Source organism: Plecotus auritus, assembly GCF_963455305.1.
Source record: "Plecotus auritus genome assembly, chromosome: 9".
Classification (NCBI taxonomy): domain Eukaryota; kingdom Metazoa; phylum Chordata; class Mammalia; order Chiroptera; family Vespertilionidae; genus Plecotus; species Plecotus auritus.
Window position 1 is genome coordinate 111,795,227 of NC_137783.1, and position 23,705 is coordinate 111,818,931.

General features: G+C 48.1%; 3 protein-coding genes across 14 annotated transcripts in view; 2 read left to right on the forward strand and 1 right to left on the reverse strand.

Moving 5' to 3' along the window:
- The window catches only part of ANAPC15 (anaphase promoting complex subunit 15), a 90,932-nt gene extending 79,408 nt beyond the window's left edge, over nt 1–11,524 (forward strand). Inside the window, exons 3-7 of one of the 12 annotated variants that reach the window (XM_080643184.1) lie at nt 8,227–8,299; nt 9,696–9,825; nt 10,541–10,600; nt 10,893–11,030; nt 11,195–11,524. In XM_080643184.1, the coding sequence (XP_080499310.1) occupies nt 9,706–9,825; nt 10,541–10,600; nt 10,893–11,030; nt 11,195–11,242 (366 nt within the window). In that variant the 5' untranslated portion in view covers nt 8,227–8,299; nt 9,696–9,705 and the 3' untranslated portion in view covers nt 11,243–11,524. Of the gene's footprint in view, nt 1–8,170; nt 8,972–9,695; nt 9,826–10,540; nt 10,601–10,892; nt 11,031–11,182 lie in introns of those variants that run through there. The other 11 variants (XM_080643183.1, XM_080643176.1, XM_080643178.1 and 8 more) reach the window with 11 other exon arrangements.
- A 623-nt stretch (nt 11,525–12,147) lies between these two features.
- TOMT (transmembrane O-methyltransferase) lies at nt 12,148–14,951 on the reverse strand (the record flags this gene model as incomplete). The annotated part of the gene is made up of 3 exons (XM_080643169.1): nt 14,672–14,951; nt 13,187–13,383; nt 12,148–12,468 (listed from the first exon to the last, which is right to left on the reverse strand). The coding sequence occupies exons 1-3, from the start codon at nt 14,928–14,930 to the stop codon at nt 12,148–12,150; spliced, it is 777 nt and encodes a 258-aa protein (XP_080499295.1). The 5' UTR covers nt 14,931–14,951.
- Nucleotides 14,952–17,498: 2,547 nt separating this feature from the next.
- Nucleotides 17,499–23,462, forward strand: LAMTOR1 (late endosomal/lysosomal adaptor, MAPK and MTOR activator 1). Its single transcript, XM_080687231.1, has 5 exons — nt 17,499–17,722; nt 21,625–21,770; nt 22,024–22,101; nt 22,425–22,551; nt 22,820–23,462. The coding sequence occupies exons 1-5, from the start codon at nt 17,681–17,683 to the stop codon at nt 22,910–22,912; spliced, it is 486 nt and encodes a 161-aa protein (XP_080543357.1). The 5' UTR covers nt 17,499–17,680; the 3' UTR covers nt 22,913–23,462.
- The last annotated feature ends 243 nt before the right edge of the window (nt 23,463–23,705 follow it).

The window sequence follows — 23,705 nt, forward strand, 5'->3', positions numbered from 1 at the left end:
AGCCGGTGTGGTTCAGTGGTTTAGTGTCACCCTGTGAACCAGGAGATCACCATTCAGTTCCCAGTCAGGGCACATGCCTGGTTTGCGACTGAACAATAAGTCTCTCTCATCATTGATGTTTTTATCTCTCTCTCCCTCTCCCTTCCTCTCGGAAATCAATAAAAATATATTAAATAAAATATTGACATTTTTTAGTTGTAGCTTCAGCTAGGACAAGTCACTTCACTTTCTCATATGCTAACTGGGGACATGATTCCCAGGGCTAGAATGAGAATAAGAGGAAACTATGAATGCCAAAGACCTTTGGAGATCAAATATCCTGTCATATGCATGAAAGACAGTGACAGTCCCCTGCATTCCCTACCAAGGACTGCCATACTCTTCAAGAATTGTGGAAGCAGAGAAACCAAGATGGTGGCATAGGTAAGCACCTAAACTGCTGCCTCGCACAACAATTTCAAAACTACAACTAAAAGACAGAACGGACATCATCCAGAACCACAGGAAAGCTGGCTGAGTGGAAATTCTACAACTAGAAGGAAAGAGAAAAGCTCACGGAGAATCAGAGGAGCTGCAAAGGGCTGAGGTACAGAGACACGTGTGCAGAGAGGAAGGGCAGCTGAGTGCCTGGCTGGATTTCTCTGGCAGGAGGGAGAAGGAAGCCCCCAACTGCACTGAAACCCAGTTCTGACTGCACTGAACCCCAGTTCTGGGCGAGACCCTGTGGACCCAGACTCATACAGGGGGAGTCTGGACTATCAGGTAGAGAGAAAGGCACATGGAGACTCAGGGGAGCCGCAGAGGACAGGGGTCTAGAGGCGCGCGAGTGTGTGCAGAGAGAACTGACTGCTGAGTGTGCCGCTGGCTTTCTCTATCTGGAGGGAAAAGGAACCTCCTGCCTGTACTGAACTCCAGTTCTGGGCGAGAATCTGGGAATCCAGATTCATTGGGGGAGAAACTGGACTGTCTGGCAGCGGGCAAAACTCGAGGGCAGCTTTCTCTCAGAGGTGCTTGCAGCAATTACCGAGGGACACAGACCCAGGGCCCTCATAGGGCAGGGCTGATGGGAAGCCAAGGCTGTCTGCTCTGCCCTGAGACCCCACCCCATCCAAGCTGAGCACAGAGGCTTTTGCAATTTTGCAAGTCTTGTCTCATAAGGCTGTTTCCAGCACCAAACTTCTCCTGGTATAGACACAGCGGATCCTCACAGCCAACTGGCCTGGAGGTCAAGTCCTCCCAGTGATACCAACAACAATCAAGACTTAACTACAACAAGGCTGTACACACAGTCCACAAAGGGGTGCACCAAGAGTGTCCACCTCAGGTAACTGGGGAGGCCAACCCACTAAGCCATATAGGACACCTAGCACACAAAGCTACCCTACCAACTCAGGGAAGCAGCGAAAATGCAGAGACAAAGAAACAGAGCACAAATGAAAGAAATGGAGGAAAACAAATGACTGGATATAGAGTTCAAAACCACGGTTATAAGGTTTTTCAAGAATTTTCTAGAAAAGGCCGATAAATTTAACGAGACCCTTGAGGATATGAAAAAGGACCAACTAGAAATTAAACATACACTGACTGAAATAAAAAATATTATACAGAGACCCAACAGCAGACTAGAGGATCGCAAGAATCAAGTCAAAGATTTGAAATACAAAGAAGCAAAAAACACTCAACCGGAAAAGAAAAAAGAAAAAAGAATCCAAAAATTTGAAGATAGTGTAAGAAGCCTCTGGGACAACTTCAAGCGTACCAACATCAGAATTATGGGGGTGCCAGAAGAAGAAAGAGAGCAAGATACTGAAAACCTATTTGAAGAAATAATGACTGAAAACTTCCCCCACCTGGTGAAAGAAATAGACTTACAAGTCCAAGAAGTGCACAGAACCCCAAACAAAAGGAATCCAAAGAGGACCACACCAAGACACATCATAATTAAAATGTCAAGAGCAAAAGACAAATAGAGAATCTTAAAAGCAGCAAGAGAAAAACAGTTAATTACCTACAAGGGAGCACCCATAGGATTGTCAGCTGATTTCTCAACAGAAACTATGCAGGCCAGACGGGAGTGGCAAGAAATATTCAAAGTGATGAATAGCAAGAACCTACAACCAAGATTACTCTACCCACAAAGTTATCATTCAGAATTGAAGGTCAGATTAAAGAGCTTCACAGACAAGAAAAAGCTAAAGGAGTTCATCACCACCAAACCAGTATTATATGAAATGCTGAAAGGTATTCTTTAAGAAGAGGAAGAAAAAGAAAAAAGTAAAGATAAAATTATGAACAACAAATACATATCTATCAACAAATGAATCTAAAAAGCAAGTGAATTAAAAACCTGAGGAACAGAAAAATCTGGTGAATATAATAGAATCAGGGGCATAGAAAGGGAGTGGACTGATAATTCTCAGGGGTAAAGGGGTGTAGGGGGTGCAGGAAGAGCCTGAACAAAAATCGTACACCTATGGATGAGGACAGTGAGGGGGAGGTAAGGGCAGAGGGTGGGGTGGGAAACAGGTGGAGGGGAGCTATGGGGGAAAAAGGAGAAACAATTGTAATAATCTGAACAATAAAGATTTATTAAATAATAACAACAAAAAAAGAATTGTGGAAGCAGCTCTCACTAGCATTAAATTCACATCAGTCAATTCTGGCCCTTCCTGAATCCTTGAGAAATTTCTGCACAGAGCCATGGATTTCCCTCTCCAGCATATGGGCTCTGACTGTTAGGAAATCACCATCATGCCTCCTGCTTTCAGCCCAGGCCCTGGCTTGTATAAAACATAATGAAAGAGACGATAATATCTCAAGGCAGAAAGGGCCAGGTCTGGGGAGGCCTTCTAGACACGCATATCAGAGCTGGAGACATGGTTGGGATATTATGTTAGAGAAAACATAAGCTAAATGATGGGGAGAGACCTGACTGTAGTCCCCTTCAAGTCAACAAAAAGGCCAAGGTAAGACTCCAAATCCTGGCTCCCATACTGTGCATTCCATCTAAAGGCCACCAAAGCCTTTCCCCATTTGAATCCTCTTAACATTCTTTCTCTCTCCATCCCCAGACACCTAAATGCCCCAAAGGATTCTTACTGTTCTCTAAACACATCATCTGCTTTCAACTTCATGCCCTCGCATGTTATATGCCTGTGTGCATCCCTGTTCTCCCACTCATCTACCAGATGAATTCCTACTTATCCCTCAAATTATACTCAAATGTTTTTCTTCCTGAAACAAAAGTATAAGCTCAAGTATAAACTCCATTTTTCCAGAACCCATTTCTCTCTTCCTCAGTTTATCCAGAACCCATTCATCTCTCCCTCTTCTATAATTGTCTTTGTCCTCAGTACACTGTATTTTCCTTTAGGACAGAGATTATTTCTGCTTAGTCTTTCTGTCAAAGGGCCTATTCAAGGTGTCTAGCACTCATTGGCACTCAGTAAATGTTAATCAAACAGTGAAACAAATGAATATGAATCAAATTACTTAATCTCTTAGAGTCTTCGTTTCATTGTCCTTAATATAAAAGAAAGTCAAACATTTGGCAAATATAAATGGTGGATAATGAATGTAAAACAAATACCACCATCGTTGACTCAGTTGCTGAAGCAAAAAATAGTCAGTGTTCAAAATTTCCACTTATCCCACTCCAGTCACCATGACTTGTTGAACCTGTCAGAGGACCTTGGTAAGAAACTCTAGGTTACCTGGGAATTTCCCATCAGACCAGAGTTGCCAGGAAGGATGGGAGGTAAAGGGTGCTTGAGGTAGAGATCTTATAAGGAAAGGAAGCAGGAGGAGAGACTAATGGGGACATAAGTCACAAGGGGAGCAAATAAGGGATCCCAGGAGAAGGGAGAGGTCAGGATGGATCATGGGGACATAGAAACCATTCAGTCTGTGCACTCAAGGAGTTCACAGTCAGTTGGGGAAACATAGAGGCACAATTTTGTTCAAAACCAAACTATTTCCTTCCTGATATTCCTTTTTTACTTGGCTTACAGGTTACCATCCAAGCTTTCTAATCTTTTTTACTCTCTTTCTCAGTCTGGTTTGCTGCTCTAGTTTCCTCAAGTTCAGAATTTTAAAGGAAACTATTTTCCATTTACACACACTCTGTTGGTGATCTCATCCAAACTCATGGCTTTAAATATCATCTATGTGCTAATGACTCCCAAATTGATATCTTCAGCCTGGATCTCTCTCCTTCAAACCCTTATGTCCCTTTACCCCCTCAACGTCTCCATTCTAATGAACATCTCAAACTCAACATAACCCCAAATGACCTCCAGAGAGTCCCCCCCCCAAAAAAAACAAAAACAAACTAGCACCTCTCTTGTCTTTTCCATCTCAAGAAATGGCAACAATAGTCTTCTAGTTGTTCAGGTCAAAAATCTTGGCTCCTTTCTTCCTCTGATATTCTACATCCAATCTGTCAGCAAACATTGCTATCTCTACTTTCTAGATATAGTAGACTCTTGAACAACATGAATTTGAATTGCAAAGTCCACTTATACATGAACTTTTTCAGTCTCTATTCGTACTGTTTTTGACTCACGTTTGGGAGTCCACAGATTTGGAGGGCCACCTATATACATTGATCAATATAGGCAACAGATGTGGGGATTTTAATATCTGTGGTGGGTCCTGGAACCAATCCCTTGCAGATACTGAGGGACAATTTAAGTTTTGAGGGAGTAAAAAGTTATATGCAGATTATCAACTGTGCAGGGGTTGATGCATTGTTCAGGGTCAACTGTATATTCAAAATTCAATCACTTCCCATCCCCCACCTCTGCATTATTATAATAGGCTCCCAAATGGTCTCCCTGCTTATTCCACTGCCCCTTATAAATCTAGTCTTCATAGAACAGCCAGAGTAACTCTGTTAAAATATAAACCAGATTGTGTGGATCTTCTACTCAAAACCTTTCACCAGGATCCTCAACATGGAGTAAAAGCCAAAGTCCCTATTATGACCTGATAGGCTCCTATCTGGCTCCTGCTACCTCTCTGTCTTCTCTTACTGTCCCCAGGGTACACTATGCTCCAGCTATTTCTAGGCCCTTTGCACTTACTGTCCCTGCAATGCTCTTCCCTAAATATCAGAATAGTGTTCTCTCTCCTTTCCTTCAGAACTTTCTACAAAAGTCACCTTCCCTGCAAGGACTTTCTTGGCTGTCCTTTCTAGAATAAAACCTATCCCCCACAAAAATAATAAATAAATAAATAAATAAATTAATTAATTAATTAAAATAAAAACTCCCCACCAATGTTTTATTTCCACTTCACTGGTTTATTTTATCTCCTTAGTATTTACTGCAATCTTAAACTATGTGTCTTATTTATCTTTATTGTTTATCTATCTCATTATATTAGAAACTTCATGAGGAGAGAGATTTTTTTTTTTCAATACTTACCTGAGAATATTTTTAAATTGATTTTAGAGAGAGAGGAAGGGGTCGGGGGAGAGAAACACCAATGTGAGAGAAACATCAATTGGTTGCCTCCCACAACCTAGGTATGTGCCCTGACCAGGAATCAAATCCGCAACCTGTTGGTGTGCGGACAAATACTCCACCAATTGAGCCACCCGGCTAGGGTGAGAAAGATTTTTTTGGTTCATTTTCTTCATTATTGTATACCCACTACTTAGAATACTGACAGGCACATAGTGAGGCACTCAATAGGTATTTATTGAATGGATTAGTAAAAAATATGGCCATTTCCAAGAGGCAAATTTTATCCTTTTTTTAAAAAATATTTTTTTATTGGTTTCATGGAGGAAGGGAGTGGGAGAGACAGAAACATCAATGATGAGAGAGAATCATTGATTAGTTACCTCCTGCATGCCCACACTGGGAATTGAGCCTGCAAGCCAGGCATGTGCCCTTGGCCAGACTCAAACCCAGGACCCTTCAGTCCACAGACCTGCAGCACTCTATCCACTGAGCCAAACCGGCTAGGGCCAAATTTTACTCTTTAATGAAAAACTTTATAACAAACAGAGAAGAAGGCTGGGCATAGATTAAGATGGCAGTTGAAGAGGAAACAAATCAAGGGAAAAGACTTGTTAAAGGTCACACATCTTGTTGGGGAAGGAGTGTATTTTTTTTATATATATATATTTTATTGATATTCTACAGAGAGGAAGGGAGAGGGAATAGAGAGCTAGAAACATCGATGAGAGAGAAACATCGATCAGCTGCCTCCTGCACACCTCCCACTGGGGATGTGCCCGCAACCAAGGTACATGCCCTTGCCCGGAATCGAACCCGGGACCCCTCAGTCCACAGGCCGACGCTCTATCCACTGAGCCAAACCGGTTTCGGCAGGAGTGTATTTTTTAATTACTAGCCCTGGAAGAGGCTGATAGGCTATGGGTGATGGAGCTTAATGGGAGTTGGGTATGAAAGACCTCTTGCTAGAAGACATGAGGATCTCTGAAAAGGATGGTGAATCAGGTTACAAGAACCGAGACATCAGCAAAAAAGTGGAAGAGAGGATGAGGCTGATCACTAATCAAAAGGGCAGCTGAATTTCTCAGCAGCAGAGGAATTCAGCTGTGCCCAAGGCTGACTAGTCACTTAGGCCCTTGAATAATCTCAAATACAGAACTGGACAGGCAATCTTAAGAAACCAGTGAGCCCTAGCTGTTTTGGCTCAGTGGAGAAAGCACCAGCCTGCGAACTGGAGGGTCCCAGGTTTGATTCCAGTCAAGGGCACATACCTAGGTTGTGGGCTCGATCCCCAATGGGGGGCGTGCAGGAGGCAGCCGGTCAGTGATTCTCTATCACTGATGTTTCCATCTCTTTCTCCCTCTTCCTTCCTCTCTGAAATCAATAAAAAAAGAAAAAGAAAAAAAGAAACAAGTGAGACCTCTGCGGGTCTGCAGTTGCTTCCCCACTGGACTGTGAGGTGTTTGGGGTAGGGACCATGTTCCTGGATTTATCTTCAGCTTCTTGCAGAGGCTGGATTATACTAGGGGCTCAAATATAGGGTGTCCCCCCAAAAATGTATACACACTTTGAATTATTATAAAGTTAGTGTTTATTAATATACAGTTCATTTTCAAAATTTAAAAGAATCTACAGAAATGAATACTTTTATTGTTGTTGTTCAATGCGTTTTCAAACTGGTGACCATTCTGCCGATAATGTGAAGCAACGGAATCACAAACATCAAGGATCATTTCGTTCAGTATTTGTGCACCCTCAATTTGTCAACTGTTGCCAGTTTTGTACCGTAAACTTATCTTTTATATATTCCCATAAAATAGTCCAGTGGATAATTTTTTTTTGTTCAGAGCTTAGGCTGGCTTCACCCATTATTTCAAATCAGTTAAACCAGAAAAGGAGTAAAAATTAAGTATCAGCTGTTAAAGTGTATACATTTTGTCCCCCCAAAATGTTTACACGCTTTAATTATAAAGGCAGTGTTTGTACTTCAACTGTGTGTTCAAACTTCCAATAGCATTTTAGGGATGAATTTTTTGTTTTTGTTAGTTTGTTTTTATTGATTTCAGAGAGGAAGGGAGAGGGAGATAGAAACATCAATGATGAGAATCATTGATTGGCTGCCTCCTGTCTGCCCCCTACTGGGTAAGGAGCCCACAACCGCAGCTCCGGCATGTGCCCTTGTCCCAAATCGAACCTGGGACCCTTCAGTCCACAGGTCGAGGCTCTATCCACTGAACCAAACCGGCTTGGGCTGAATTTCCTTTGTTCAAAGCTTAGTCTGGTTTAAAAGAAACATAAATTGAGCTATCAACTGTTAAAGTGTGTATACATGTTTTTGGGATACTCTGTATTTTCGCGGAAGCCATACATAAATGAATGTATGCGCCAAACCGGAAACTAGGAGAGAGGACAGACAGAAACTGTGTAAAACCACCCAGCGATTCCGGGTTAGAAGCAGATTAATTTTCCTAGTACACAGCATAACAAACAGGCACCCAGCTATTTTCCAGCACGGGCTGGCGACCAAATACCATCCGTAGGCAGAGGGGCGGGGTTAAGTGGAGCCGTAGGCAAGGGCTACCGGGAGCCAGGCAGATTGGAGAGGCCGATTGACTGAGTTTCAAGGCGGGGCCAACAGAGAAGGCGCAACCAATTTCCGTCTCCAACTACGCGACTAAAGTGTGTAACGTCACGTCCGGTCTGGTGGGCGGGAGCGGGAAACAAAAGGAGGCCAATAACGCATGCGTTCGGTGTGTCCCAGGTTCTGGTGGGTTCTTCCGCTGAGGCGGAGTGAAGTGCTTCCGGGTCACTGCCGGCTGCCGCCTCCCGGCGCGGTAAGTACAGAAGCAAGACTGCGTCTGCAGTCTCTTTGCCCTTTCCTCCCTTCCCCAGAGAAAGCCCGCTTCCCTGACCCGACTCCACCAGAGATCCGTGTTTAGACTACCCTTTCAATATTAAAGAGCGTCAGCTCATTGGCCGCTTCCGCGAGACTAAGCCCCACCTCGTCGCACAAGATCCGTCACTCATTGGTCTCACACCTTGTCACCCAGCATTTCTTCCAGTTAATTGGCCCTATTTAAGCCCCGCTCCTTTCGCCTTTAGCAACCCTATAAGGGTAAATGCATCTCCGAAACCCGCCCCTGGCTTATTCCTGTTGGTCAGCCTCACTGTCATTATCATAATAAGCAAAGAATGGGCGGTGGCTTTGCGGCGACGGTTTGGGTTTTCGGAACTTGGGTCTCTGTGCCACTCAGTAATTTTGGGGCATGATGGTTGGTATGTGTTGTACCTGTTACGTGGTCTGGGAAGCTCAGGTTCACGGAAGGGTAGGGCTAGCCCGGAATCGGTCAAATAAGTAAGGGCAAAAGCAGAACTAGACCTAGATCCTTTTCGCCTGCTCACCGCTAGTACCCGGACTGGACCTTTCCCCCGCCGGAGTTCTGTGCCTCAATTCACTGTGTGACCTAGAGCCCAGTCGTTGCCTGTTGCTGAGCCTCAATTTTCCTGTGAGCCGAAAGGTTTTAATTCATATTCTCTGGGACCTTCTTGGTCAGCTCCCTCAGCTGCTTAATCCGAGCTGAATGTACTTGTTCTCTCACATGTTAGTTCATTCAACCTTCCATCTACTTATTTACACATTTACCCATGCCTTTAGAATGTCTTAGTGAACCATATTTGCACGCCTCCGCCCCTACCCCCCCCAAAAAAATTGGCTGTGGTTTATGAAAGGTGATTAATGTCCTAAATTTCGGACACTGGGTAGATATGTATGGATAATCATGGAGGGCAAAAAAATCGTTTTTAGTGTTTGAAGGAGATAGAGACAGTTTCGTGAAGCCCTGCTACCTCTACTTTTGTAATGCTAGTATGCATTTTGGATTCCTATCTCTACATTGGCGTCCATTCCTTCCCTCTTTGAACAGCTTACAGTTTTACTTATCCATGAAGTAAATTACCTTACTTAAGGATCAGAATAAATGTGAGGGTGGTATATTGTTATTATCCCCATTTTACAGATGAGGAAGCAGACTCAGGTTAAATGACTTGGCTGAAGTCAAACAGCTATTAAGTGGTGGAGCCAGGACGCAAACCCATGTCTGTCTGACTCCCACAGAGAAGAGCTAGCTGCTTCTCTTCTCCCTTCCACTCCACCCCACCGCCAAGTCAAACTGTAACCCAAATCAAAACCAACACATCTGAGAGCTGGATTCACCTGACCTTTTCTCTCAGTCTAGGAGCCATGTCCACCTTGTTTCCCTCCCTCTTCCCCCGTGTGACTGAAACGCTGTGGTTTAATCTGGATCGGCCTTGTGTGGAAGAGACAGAGCTGCAGCAGCAAGAACAGCAGCATCAAGCCTGGGTGAGTGAGCACCCAGCACAGTGGTGAGCCTCAGTCAGGGATTTCCCCTTCACTGGTCATGATCCAGCCTTACTCTAGAGACCTACCCTGGAGGAGCTTTTTGCTTTGAGCTGAAAATAATCAGGCTGGGAGCTGGGTTCTCAGCTTTGCATTACCCTAATTTTCCACAGGACCATGGGACCTCTGGGCCAGATTGGAGCCCAGGTTCTTTTCCAAAAAGCATAGGAAATAATTTATACTATTTATTGAGGACCTAGTAGATGCCATGTTCTAGGCCAGCCTTGGGCAAACTACGGCCCGCGGGCCGGATCCGGCTGTTCTATCCGGTTCTCTTGCTCTCCCCTCCGCTCCTTTACTTTGAATTTATATTAGTTCACACAAACACTCCATCCATGCTTTTGTTCCAGCCCTCCGGTCCAGTTTAAGAACCCATTGTGGTCCTCGAGTCAAAAAGTTTGCCCACCCCTGTTCTAGGCTGATAGTCTTTCACTTCACCCTCACCATAATCTTATGAGAAAGTCAAGGCCCAGAGAGTTTATGTAATTGGATCAAATTGCAGATGACAGGAGAGAAAGGGATTGAATCTTCCTGAGAACTGGAAGCTTCTCCTTCACACTTGGCAGGGGGTCTTCTTGTGGGCAGAGTGGTCCAGTCCCATGCTCCTGACCTTCCCTGCTTGGGCCCTGGCCCTGCTTTTCTTCCCCTTTGGCCACAGCTCCAGAGCATCGCAGAGAAAGACAACAACCTGGTACCTATTGGCAAGCCGGCCTCAGAGGTGAGTGGGGCCCAGGTGGACTAAGGCTCTGCTCTAATTCTGAAGGTCCTGCTTCTGACTCCAGAGCAGTTGTGATCCTCAGCTCTGGATGGAGGCCAGAAATGGGAGCTAGAGGGGGTGGGCTTTGGGCCCAGAACCAAGGTCCTGCAGAACATGCACCAGCCTGCTAGACTCAAGCAGGGTTGGGGAGTAGGGGTCATTTGTTGACTCCAGAGAGAGGCTCCAAGTAGGCCAGCCCTTAAACTGGTCCAAGAAGGCTGTAGAGTCTACAGGCTCTCCCCTGCCTCACCAGCACTATGATGATGAGGAAGAGGAGGATGAAGATGACGATGAGGATAGTGAAGAGGACTCAGAGGATGATGAAGACATGCAGGACATGGACGAGATGAATGACTACAATGAGTCACCTGATGATGGAGAGGTCAATGAGGTAGGCAGGGGTGTGGAATGGCCTCTGCTCCTGGGCCCCTGCCCCTGACCTAATTGGTGGCCAAGGGGTACAGAGACCCTGGATCCAGCCAGGAGCAGGGTCTGGGACTGGGGCTGGTTGGGTGGCTGAGGCCCCTCCCCACCCACACCCAGCCTCCTCTCCAGGTGGACATGGAAGGCAACGAACAGGATCAGGACCAGTGGATGATCTAAATAGACAAGGCAGAGTGGCCTCAGGGAGATTCCAGGCCTTCCCAACCTACCCTGTGACTCCTGCAGAACCAGCTGATCACCCCAGTGCCTGAAAGTTCACCCTCATGCACCTCCTCAGCTGCTGCCAGGACCTGGTCTCCTTGGCCCCTCCCAGGCCATCAACCTGCCCTTGTATCCCCAGGACCTGAGTCCACCCCACCTTTCTGGCCAGTACCTCACCCCTTGAGGTGTAGTCTCTTTCTAACTCTCTTTAATAAAGACACAGGACTGATACCTCCCTCCCCCCATTGTCTATTCCCTTTTTTTTGGTGGGGCCCAGAGGAATCCAGCATCCTTTCTTGAACTTTTGGGAGAGGGCATTCAAGGGACTTTGGGCAAACCTACCTGGCCATGTGGGCCAGGGCTAGGGAAGGCCAGGGCCCAGGCTTCACTGCCTTCTATTCTGGCCCAGATTGCACCAGCCATTTCTGCAGGGCTTCTAACTTAGAGTTTACTGTTTCTTTTAATCCACAATGGCATGGGCTAGGGAGGGTAGGCTTTCTGAGTTCCAGAGCTGGGAAGCATCTAGAACTCTTCCAGCCAGTTTACTTAGTGTTAAGAGAGCAGATTAAGTCTCAGATCAGGGCAGGGACTCCCCTGGAGCTACCCAGCAAATCAGTGACAGAGCTGGGGTGGGAGCTCAGGCCTTTGCCTGTCAGTTCATGGCTTTTTCTGGAAGCAGTGGGACCAAGCAATCTGACATAACTTGATGCCTCAGGTGAGTGGGGCAGAGGTAGGAGGAGAGAGTCTCCCCAACCCCAAGCCCAGCATGTATCAGGCCACAAGCAGGGAAGGGAAGGGATGTTCTGAGGTCTTTGGTTGGATGGGTGAGGTGGGGCAGCAGTAAGTACCCCTGGGCCTAGACCTCAGCCAGGTCCTGTGTAGGTGAGCTGGGCTATGCCGTCCTTAATGGCAGGAAAGTCTGGGAGGCCAGTATGATGGAGACGGCAGCGATAGCGGCCACAGCTCTTGGCGTACTGCAGGAAGCGGGGTGCACCAGGGAAGAGCACGTGGTCCGCCAACACAGTGGCACCAGCTGGCAGCAGAGCATGAGCCTCCAGAAGCTGCAGGTCCCGCAGGTAACATCGGGGCCGGTGTGCCAGGAGTACCAAATCTGCCCGACTCAGCTGGTACTGGGTTCGTAGGCGCGGGATCACCTCCTCTGAGCTACCCACGATGAGCTCCACCTGTGGGGGTGGGAGGAGCTGGAGGTTAGGGTAGGACAAACCAGGTTTATCCCCCACCAGACCCCATCAGGATCTGGCTTACTTTATGCCAGGTCCTGGTCTAGATCCCCACCAGTGTTCTTACATTTCCTCTGGCCTCAGAACCCAAGAAGTCAGGATCAGTATTTTGATTTTTCTTTGTTTTTGTTTTGTTAATCCTCACCCAAGGTCATTTTTCCATTGATTTTTTAGAGAGAATGGAAGGGAGGGGGAGAGACAGAGAGAGAAACACTGATGTGAGTGAGACACATTGATTGGTTGCCTCTCATATGTGCCCCAACCAGGACTGGGAATTGAGCCTGGGACCCTTCGGTCTGTGGGCCAATGCTCTATCCACTGAGCCAAACCGGCTGGGGCTAGTATTGTGATTTCTATCCAGCCAGTGAAGAAGCTGAGATTCAGAGGATAAGTGCTTTGCCCAACGTCTCATACCTAATTAGCGGACTGAGATTTAGACCCAGATTTGCTGGACTCCAGAGACTTTCCTCTTAACTGCTTCTTTGTCACTCACAGCAGTAAATATGTGCAAATGACTTGGAACAAGAGTTCACACAGCCTCCAGGATCACAGTTCCTTAAGTGGAGCTGCTGCTTTCTCCTAGGTGGGATTCCTCCACAGGGGAGGCCTGGCCAGGACAAGGCCAAGGAAGGAGACCAGAGTTGGGGAGGTGGGGGCTGACCGTGCGCTCGTCGAAGCCAGCCAAGCGGATGAGTTTTTCAGCCACCACTGCTGTGCGTGGGTCCCGCTCTACAGTGAGAAGGCGACTCCCAGGGGGCAGGGCACGGGCAATAAGCAGTGTGGAGTATCCGCAGTAGGTACCCAGCTCCAGCACACAAGCAGGGGCCTTCTCTTCCACCAGCCGTATCAGGATCTGACCTATGGGAAGAGATAGCTATTGCAGCAGACATGGGAGGTGGATTTTAGGCCACAGAAAGAGATCTCAAATGCCCACCTGCAGCTCCCAACCAGCTGGAGTCTTATCTCTCTCCGACTAGTCTCAGCTGCCCCAGTGGTACCCCTTCTTCTCCAGGCTTACCAGTCTTCACACCAGCCACTAGAAATCTTTCTAAAAAAATAAACCTGACACTATCACTCCCTGGTTCCTTGATCCTAAGGCCTTGGGAATTGAACTTGGGATCCTCAGCCTGACACTCAGGACCTTCTTGGAACTGATCCTATCTTACCTTTCCAGTTTCAGCTCTCAGTTATGCCTACCTGTAGCCTGTACCACAGCCATCCCAAACAGCTATGCCCAGGGTCAGCCATTCTGGCTCATTCCTGTCACATTTGTTATGTGGCTGACTTTGCCCTTCCCAACCCTATCCTCACCTGCCTGGCCAACTCGAAAGCAATCTTTCTAGGCTCTTAAACTGTTGCTTCCTCCAGGAAAGTCCAGGCAGAAACAATCACAAGGCTTCTGAGAAACCATCTTCTAGTCCAGGGGTGGGCAAACTTTTTGACTCGAGGGCCACAATGGGTTCTTAAACTGGACCGGAGGGCCGGAACAAAAGCATGGATGGAGTGCTTGTGTGAACTAATATAAATTCAAAGTAAAGGAGCGGAGGGGAGAGCAAGAGAACTGGATAGAACAGCCGGATCCGGCCCGCGGGCCGTAGTTTGCCCAAGGCTGTTCTAGTCTCTTGAAGGAGCTTTGCTAGAACTTCCAGTTTAAATTCCCCTTATTTGTTCATTGAACATCTTTCTAACCTTGCAATTGGACCAATTTCTTAAATAAGACTGAAAGACTTGTGCTGGGACCTGATACTCAGACAAATCCAGGCAGAGAGCTGCTTTGAATTGGATGTGGGGGCCTCAGTAGTGAGAGAGAAAGACATTACAAAGTTATGGGTTATGTGCAGAGATGGTTATTCCCCTCTGTATTAAGCACCCCCCTTGAGGCCAGCATCTGTGGCTGCTTCACCCATGTGGCCTCTACTTTCTTCTCCCCCAGCACCCAGCACATACCTGATACAACAGAGGTGGCAATAAATTTTTGCTGGATGAATTAACTTTGCCTAGCCCCCTCATTTCCAGAGGATAAAAAAGAGACCTATACAGAATCAAGAACCTGCCTAATTCACCCATTAAGACAGTGGCAGATCCCAGCTCTTCCTTCACCATCTTGAGGAGTTGCTTCTGGGAGCAGAATGCAGGGAACACTGACCTTTGACAGGCCCCATGTGGCTCAGGTACTCGCAGTGACTGCTCCAGTGGTCCAGGGTGGTGAGGATTTGAGTAGGGTCCCCAGGCAGGGCATGGGTGAGCACATAGCTGAAGGCCCGTTCCTCAATCCGCAGCCCTGACAGGTAGTCTCGGAGGCTCCGCAGCAAGACCGTGTGCACCAGAAGTCGGAAATGGTGCCGGTACCGCACCAGCAATGTCACCACCAGTGGCAGGAAGGCTAGTGCGATGGCAGGAGACATGGTCCCTACCTGGTCCTGGTAGGGGTCCTGGAGTGGAGGGAGACAGTGAGGGGAAGCCACACTTGGCATTTGCCTGTCATTATTGCAATCCTTAGTAGTAATAATTATCCCTATATTTTACAAACTGTGGCTCATAAAGGCTAAGTCTTTTGTCCAGAGTCACACAGCAGGACTAGGATTTAAATCTGAGTTGGTCTGATCCCAAGCCCATGTACTTTCAAGGACTCCATGCTAAATTCAGAACCCAACCCCAAAATACCCCTCCCCACTTCCAGCTCCTGGTCCCACCTCCACCTTGCTCGCTCCACCCATCTCCCTTCATCTCTTTTGTCACCATTCTTCAGGACCCCTTTCACCAGTTCCCTTCTGACATATCCTTTTCCTGCCCCTACCCCTGCCTGCTTGGTCTCTGACCCATTACTGTGTAGCAAAAAGGCACAGCTTTACATCAGAAACCCCTTCACTGTCATTGCTTTGCCTCAGTAAGAGGCAATCAAGCCCTAACCGGTTTGGCTCAGTGGATAGAGCGTCGGCCTGCGGACTGAAGGGTCCCAGGTTCAATTCCGGTCAAGGGCATGTACCTTGGTTGCGGGCACATCCCCAGTAGGGGGTGTGCAGGAGGCAGCTGATCGATGTTTCTCTCTCATCAATGTTTCTAACTCTCTATCCCTCTCCCTTCCTCTCTGTAAAAAATCAATAAAATATATTTTTAAAAAAAGGCAATCAAAACACTTACTCCACAGAGTGTTAGGATAAGATGTCCTTCCCACCCCAGGATTTTCCTTCTGTGCTTCCCTAGGGGTGAGAAGAGTCCTTGATTCTATATTTCTTTTTCTTTCCTATCTCCTTTCTCCTGCAGTCTCCTCTTTTCTCCCTCAGAATTCCCTTCACATGTGCATACACAGAGCACACACTTTCTCTTCACTCAGCTCTCTTCCCCCCAGCCGGCTATGAGGGATAAGTTTCCTGTGTTCTTCCATGCCCTTTTGAGGCCACTGGTAGTGGTGGAAACTAAAAATGAAAGTAGAAATGTATGAATGGGTGTGAATAGGTGAGTGATGGGAACCCACACTCAAGAGCTCTGCTTACCTGGGCTGGAGGCTCCTGCTTGAGGAAGATCGGAGCATAGGACAGAAGGGGGAAGTCCTTGGAGGGTAGGAGTAGAATCCTGAGGCAGGCTGGACTTGCTCTCAATTATTGATGCTGAGGCTGCTGGTGTCACCTGAAACCTGCAGTTCAAGTTACTAACCCCAGGGGCAAGCTGGAGCTGCCTCCTACCCTTCAGGAGCCCTCAGAACTTATAAGAACTCCACAGTCTTGATTTGAGGGGCAAAAGAGCTATAGGTCTTGGTAGCCTCTCCTACAATCCCTTGGATCAGCACATGGGGTATGATGTGAGCCAACGTGATAGGGAGGTTGTAATTTATTCATTAATTCCAAATTTGAGTTTTCTCTAAGTGCTAGGGAGTGGGTCACAGAAAAGAGTGAGATCTTGTCCCTGTCCTCCAAGAACTCCATGTTTTTTGTGGATGTTGTGTTTTGTTTTGTTTTTGAACTCCATGTTTGGTAGAAGAAACTGGTGCAGGAACAGTGAATACAATATAATGTGGTCACTAGAATGGATGCTCCATGAATACAAGGACTCTTGGCTGTTTTGTGAACGGCTACATATTCAGATACAACAGTATGTGACATATTGCAGATATTCAGTAAAATTTGATTCAATAAATGAATGATTTAACACAGAATGGGGATTAAGCACAGATGTCCAGAGAATGAAGTTAGAGAAGGGAATCAGGAGGGTATTGTTGAATCCTGAATACAGCAAGCAGACCTAGTGGGGAGACAGTGTGCCCGGATACACGTGCAAAGTCCAGGAGGTCAATCAACAAACTGCTATGGCTGGTGAGGCATTCCCCAACCCCTGCACCACCACCCTCTGGGCCTGGAGTGGGAAGCAGGTGTTAGTTAGAACCTGCAAGATTTTGAATGACAGACTTGGACCTGTTTTCAGGGTCCTAGGGAAGACATGGGATGGTTCTAAAAAAGCAATGATGGTGAGCTTTGTGAGTTAAGATAGTAGGGCTGCCATAAAATGGCAGGATTGAAGATAAGTGCCTAAGGGCAAAGACATCAGTAAGGTGGCCTCAATCTCCACTACTAGGATTAAGCTCCACTCCGCTTCCGCTTGTGAAGGTGTAAGGTTCCTTCTTCCATTAAGTGTCAGATCTTCAATTCAGGCCGAGAACTACGTTGGTCGTCACACCGTGTGTCCCCCGACTTGCCACTGAGCAACTGGGGCCTACGTGTGTGCATCCCATCGCCCCTCGCGTGGCATTTAGGAGACCACATCATGATGACACTTGGTATGAGTTCGCTCACTGGCCCGCAAAGGTAGACTGGAGGCCACACGACCACTCGAGACCCTCTATGGCTTGCAGGGGAGAACGAGCTCAGAGATTGAGAAGAGGCTGAAGTCATGTGATAAGCCCCTCCCTTTCCTCCCATCACGTGTCTTGCGTCTTGTCACGCAGGGTATGCCTTCCCATTGGTTGGAAATGGTCACGCGGTGGGGGCGGGGCCGGAAGCCAGGGTTTCAGGGGCGCAGCGGTAGCGAAGCGGCTTTGGGAAGGGGTAGTCGTGGAGGCAGGTACTTGCTTGCTCATTGCAGCCACGGGTCATGTGACCGGAAGGGCTCCTTACGGACGCCGTCCCTCCTCACGGCCTGAGCGCCCGGCCCGACCCCGGCCATGGGGTGCTGCTACAGCAGCGAGAACGAGGACTCGGACCAGGTGCGGCCGCGGCGGGCGGGGCTCGGGAATGAGGGCTGAAACCCTAGGGCATGGGACTCAGAAAAAACCCTGCAGAAGCGGGGGGGAGCTGGACTGCGAGGCTCACTGAGTACGGAGGCCCGGAAGGGACATATTACAGAGGAGACGCCGGGCCGGCCTCTACTGTTAAAGCCCCAGTTCTCTCTGTACAGTCACCGCGTTGGGGCGTGCAGTGGGGTGTGCTGGCAGCCGCTTATCTCACTTGCTCTCCCACCCTTTCACCTCCCCTTCTTTCAGACCTTTACAGCTTCAAGGATCCTTAGTCTAGGTCCCTGGGAAGCACTCCCTTCCCCCCTCCCTGTGCTTGCATTAGCGGGCTTTGTGAATCCGTTGTAGAGGTGGGAAAGCTGAGGCTCAGAGTTAGTTTGTCCTGAGATAAGTCAGGAATCTGTATATTCTCTCAGTCCCTGGGGTTGGAGAAGGCAGCTCACTGATGTCTGGGGTCAGAGGAGGCCTCTGGTAGGTGGTGGCATTTGAGTTAGTGAAGGATTTAATAAGCACAACGAGGACATCAGGATGTGTGGAAAATTATTTGGGAAGTAACACATCGGGTTTACCTTTGGCTGGATTGGGCCGGCGGGGGGCGGGGGGCGAGAGGCGGGTGGTGGTATGGGATGGGGAACTCAGTTTTGACTGTTCCAGTGCAGTCCCCACCTGGGCCTGACAGTTCCTCTAGCTAGATGGGTTCTTGCCCTGGGAATTTGGCTGTAGATCACATCCCTTTGCAAGAAGAATTAGCTTGGGGAGACCTGTACAGTTTTAAATTATCCCTCTTCGTGTATTTTCACACCACACTTTTAAAAATATATGTGTTTTTATTCATTTTTTTAAGTGAGAGAGAGAAACATTGATTGGCTGCTTCCTGCACGCTCCCTACTGGGGATCTGGAGCCTACAACCCGGACATGTGCCCTGACCCGGAATCAAACTACCGACCTCTTAGTGCATGGGTCTGTGCTCAACCACTGAGCCACCAGCTGGGCTCACACCACACTAATTCTGGTCCTTCCCACCTGACCTCCTCTGAGAGGGGAAACCTTTCCAAGGATGAAGTCTTAAGCTGTTGGCCCCTCGCTTTTGATTGCTTCTGTGCCTGGGTTCCACATCTCAACACATACTAGACACAAAGACAGTAGAAAGGTTTCAGCAATTAGCCCCAGATGGTGACAGAAATGGATTATGTCACTGGTATTTGGGAGAAGGTCTTTCCCCAGTGACTCATATGAACCTCTTTTGGGTTAAGGATTTAGGCTTGGGAAAATGTCATTTGTATGAGAGGCATGGGTGGCTGAACACAATGAACACAATCACATTTCCTCTGTCTTATGTTAGGCATGCCTCAGCCAATATCTTTCACTTCACCCCAGCCTGTTAAAGAGACAGTATCCCTCACTACTGAGGAAAGTTGTGGCTTATGGGAAGTTGTCTCTTAAAACATAATATGGACTCTTTCTGGCAATGACTCAGAAAGGGTTAATGCCTGTCTTATGAGAAAGGATAAAGCAGCTTCTAGCTGGAAGAGTTGGGCTTGTTGCTCTCCTCAATCTCCACCTTGCCTTTGATGGGCTCTCACTTCTTTTCCTAACCCCCAAAGATGGTGTTTGGTCAGTGCTAGGTGATTTGAGACCTCAGATGGCAAAAGTCTAATTACCTGGTCTATAAGCCATAATCAATTCGCTATCAAAAAAATCCCTCTTTGAGCTCTTGGGCTGGCTCCTCTTCCCCTCTCATCACTGCCCCATTATTATAATAATACAAAGACATGCACAACATATTACAATTTTCAAAGCCCTTTTACAGTTATCTCACTTGACTTTTGCCAGACATTTGTCATAAGGTACCAGTTATGTCTATTAAAAGCCTAGGTGCCCTTGCAGATAGCTCAGTTGGTTAGAAGGTCATCCCAATACACCAAGGTTGTGGGTTCGATCCCTGGTCAGGGCACATGCAAGAAACAACCAATGAGTGCATAAATAAGTGGAACAAATAAAAGTCTCTCTCCTCTAAAATCAATGAACAAAAATTAAAGAAAAACAAGGAAAAAGTTCAGAGAGGCTAAGTGCCTTATCAAAGGTTACAAAGCTGAGAAGTGCCATAGCCAAGGTATCTTGATGCCAAGCCATGTGCCCTATCCATTGGATCAAGCTGTCTCTTCTAGATGACTAGTGTGTCTATGCTAGGGTAGACTGTGAAACTGACTCCTGGGTTGACTTTGACTCGGGAACAAAATTCGGTGTGAAAAACCTCCCCTATGTTCCCTTTGCCATTTGTGGGTGAGGCAATGTCGTTTGGGAGTAGTATGGCTTCTGGGAGGCTAGGTCTCAGGAACCCATGGGGAGAAACTACCCTGTCCTGCAAGAAGGTCTGTCTGAAGTGGGGCTGGAGGAAGGATGGACACAGGAAACAAACTCAGACTTCATGATGGAACCAGCTTTTCTGAGAGATAGTTTAATCTTTAGCAAGTATTTTGTCTTTCTAGCACTTCAGTACTTAGCCTGTCCTTTAGGAATGGAAGTGTCTAGGAGTTGGGAGTTAATGGGGCAGAAGCTCACAGCTTCTGTCTCATGCTGCTAGGAACTGTGAACACTTGGGCAACCTAGGATTGAGCAGGAAGAGTCATGTGACAAGGCTGGGCCTGCTTAGGGTGGGGCAGGCAGGGCAGGAGGAAGTGGCCCTCTACAAGGAGAGTTGGGCAGAGAAGTTGGGAGCCTGCTGTGGGGAAGTCAGTGGTAGGAACTGAGATAGGCTGGAGTGGAACACTGAGGGGTCTGGTGGTCTGGCACTACCAGTTGGTGAGTCAGCATTAGCCAGGATAGGCCCCTTGTCCTTGACTTTGTCCTGAGCACCCTCACTCTTTGTGGCTTGGCTAGATCCCCAGCAGGTCTGCTTATCCAGTTTGCAGCTGACACAAAGCCAGCAGGGATTTGCAGCTGATGGGCTCAAGGCAGGGTTGTATCCAGAAATATTAGAACAAGGAACTAAACTGGGACAAAGAGACATACGGAATTATACATGACCAGGGAGACTTTGCCCCAGGTCAGTTCTGGGGGTTGTGATCATCAGTGTAGGCTAGTAGTAACAGGGCTGCTGAACTTTAATGAAGCCACACTAATAGAGGTGTGACGCCTTAGCGAGGGAGGGAACAGCTCCCTTGATTCCGGTCAGGATCCCCAGGTGCATCAAGTTTGGTTCTGGGAGTCCCATATAAAGAGAGCATCAGAGCAGAAGAGGTGAACACCTGAGAGGATAAGGGACCTGCCCTCGAGAAGGAAGCACAGTTAGCCTGTGTGACCCAGAAGTTGAGGCTGGAGCTCCTGCCCTGAAATAATATGAGGAATGGGCATTAAGAGCTTGGGTGTGTTTTCTCTTTGAGCTTAGGTCCATGTCTGGCCTCAAATGGCCTCTGTCCTGGGAACAGACAGCCTTGCTGGGGAGGGCCTGGTTTGGGGAATCAGGGGGGTCATTGGGCTTCTGGCTTGCATCAATTTCCCCTGTGGACCACACTGTTTTTGGTGTTTTCTACCTCTTCTGGCTTCCAGCCTCCAGGATTCTGTCTCCACAAGTTGCTGGACTATTTTCTAAAGCTCCAGGGCTGTTACTGAATACCTCTTTTGTGCCTCTGTCCATCTTTTCAGGGCATCCGCGACAGTTTGGGTCCACTTTACTTTGTCCTGGACCACCGAGCTGAGCTTCAAAGGGCAAGCAGGAACTGAGTCTTATCTGACATATAGTGGGGCACTGGGATATTCCTAATAAAAATATTTTTGTTGCTTAAACGTCAGAGTTGGGCTGAGAAGAGAACCCAGGAAAGGCAGGTTGGACTAAGGGCTCCAGGGCTGCTTTCTCCCTGATGATCTCTCCTAGGACCGAGAGGAGCGGAAGCTGCTGCTGGACCCTAGCAGCCCCCCCACCAAAGCCCTCAATGGAGCCGAGCCCAATTACCACAGCCTGCCTTCCGCTCGCACAGATGAGCAGGCCCTGCTCTCCTCCATTCTTGCCAAGACAGCCAGGTGAGCATCACAGAACCAGGCCTGGGGCAGAGCTCCTCTATCTGTGTCAAAGGCTGGAATAGAGAGAGCTGACCCAGGACATGGGGGATGGAACACAGTCAGTGGGAGAGGCACTTCTGGGCCCAGCCCTGCTCCAGTAGGCAGGTGGGGGCACTGGTGTCAGAGAGTTCTGGAGTTAGCACCTGGCAGTGAATCCTTTTCCTCCCTCTTGGATGTACCTGTCATGTCCTCTCTATTTCTCTTCTCCCCAAAGCAACATCATTGACGTGTCTGCTGCAGACTCCCAGGGCATGGAGCAGCATGAGTACATGGACCGGGCAAGGCAGTACAGGTGAGCACCTGGCCAGCTTGGACTCCTCCCCTCCCCTCCATCCCTGATCCAGCTTTGCAGCCTGGGCCCAGTCCAGCCTCTTCATTTGGGTACAGCCCAAGAAACTGACCACAAACCTCTTGGATACCTTCATGTCAATGCTATTTGTCCTGTGACACTCAAGGATGCAGAGGGCCAAGGGAGGTGGGCCTGGAGTGAATTTGTGGTCAGCTGAGGCCTTGTCACTTGCTTCTCTGGTCTGAGGGAGGCTTACCCGGGCTGAGCTTGGCAGGGCAGGACAGATTGTAAACTGATTGCCCATCCCACCCCTCCCTATCGGCCAGCACCCGCTTGGCTGTGCTGAGCAGCAGCCTGACTCATTGGAAGAAGCTGCCACCACTGCCGTCTCTCACCAGTCAGCCTCACCAAGTGCTGGCCAGCGAACCCATCCCCTTCTCCGACCTGCAGCAGGTAAGCCACCCCTTGCCCCACCCCTGCCTACCCACTCACACTGCCCAAGTTGTGGCAGAGGGTTCACCCTCTCTGCCTTATAGGAGGTGGGGAACTGGAGTTAACCTGGTAGCTTGTGGGCCCTGCTCGCTCCCACCTTTCTATTTGGCTTTCTATATCCCCCATCATTCCCTCCTCTCTGGCCATCTGATCCTCCTCCCCTGGTTTCTGGATCTCCCTTTTCACCTGTCTCTCTCTCTTCTTCTCCTCCCTGGTCCCTCTATCTCAGGTCTCCAGGATAGCTGCTTATGCCTACAGTGCACTTTCTCAGATCCGTGTGGACGCAAGAGAGGAGCTGGTTGTACAGTTTGGGATCCCGTGAAGACAGTGGTCCTTGGACAGCTCTTCTTCTCTCTTCACCTCGCCTCCCCTGGCCCCAGCCTCACTATGGCTTATACAGTACCCTGACCTACTAATCACAGAGAAGAATGTGGAGGAGGAGGAGAAGAGCGAGGCTAGAAGCCTGGACAAGTGAAGATGGAGCAAGAGAGGGTAGAACCATTTGGGACTGGCCTTCGAAGCCCTGGCCAGGGGTGGGGTGGGGGTCAAAAGGACAGGGCCTGGTAGGTCTTCACTGTCACTGGGAAGGGGTGGAGGTAACACTGTGAGAGTGATCACTAGGGGGCCTATGAAGGCCCCTTTCCCACTCTTTCTCTTGGCCTCACTCTTTGCCCCTCTCCGACTTGGTGCTCACAGGCACCTCACTAGGGTTTGTGACCAGTGTCTGGACGAGATTGAATTGGAATGAATTGAGTTTGTATTTCTAGCACCCTGGGTTTTTACATGTTTGGGGTTTTGGTGTGTTTTTTTCTTTTTTTTGGGGGGGGGGGTTATCTCCCTTGATAAAGGAAATGTATTCATCTGTGTGCTGATTTCAGCCCCTCTGTCCTGCCCAGCACCCTACTGCTTACTTCTGGCTACTTAAGTCTATGAGCAGTGAAAATGGATGGTGGGGAGGGGGACATCTTTTAGGGCAGTGGTCGGCAAACTCATTAGTCAACAGAGCCAAATATCAACAGTACAACGATTGAAATTTCTTTTGAGAACCAAATTTTTTAAATTTAAACTTCTTCTAATGCCACTTCTTCAAAACAGACTCACCCAGGCCATGGTAT

Coding starts and splice junctions, on each gene's coding strand:
- LAMTOR1 (XM_080687231.1), top strand. CDS start 17,681: ATGGGGTGCTGCTACAGCAGCGAGAACGAGGACTCGGACCAG. Junction 17,723..21,624: donor AGAACGAGGACTCGGACCAG/GTGCGGCCGCGG, acceptor GATCTCTCCTAG/GACCGAGAGGAGCGGAAGCT. Junction 22,552..22,819: donor CCTTCTCCGACCTGCAGCAG/GTAAGCCACCCC, acceptor CCTCTATCTCAG/GTCTCCAGGATAGCTGCTTA.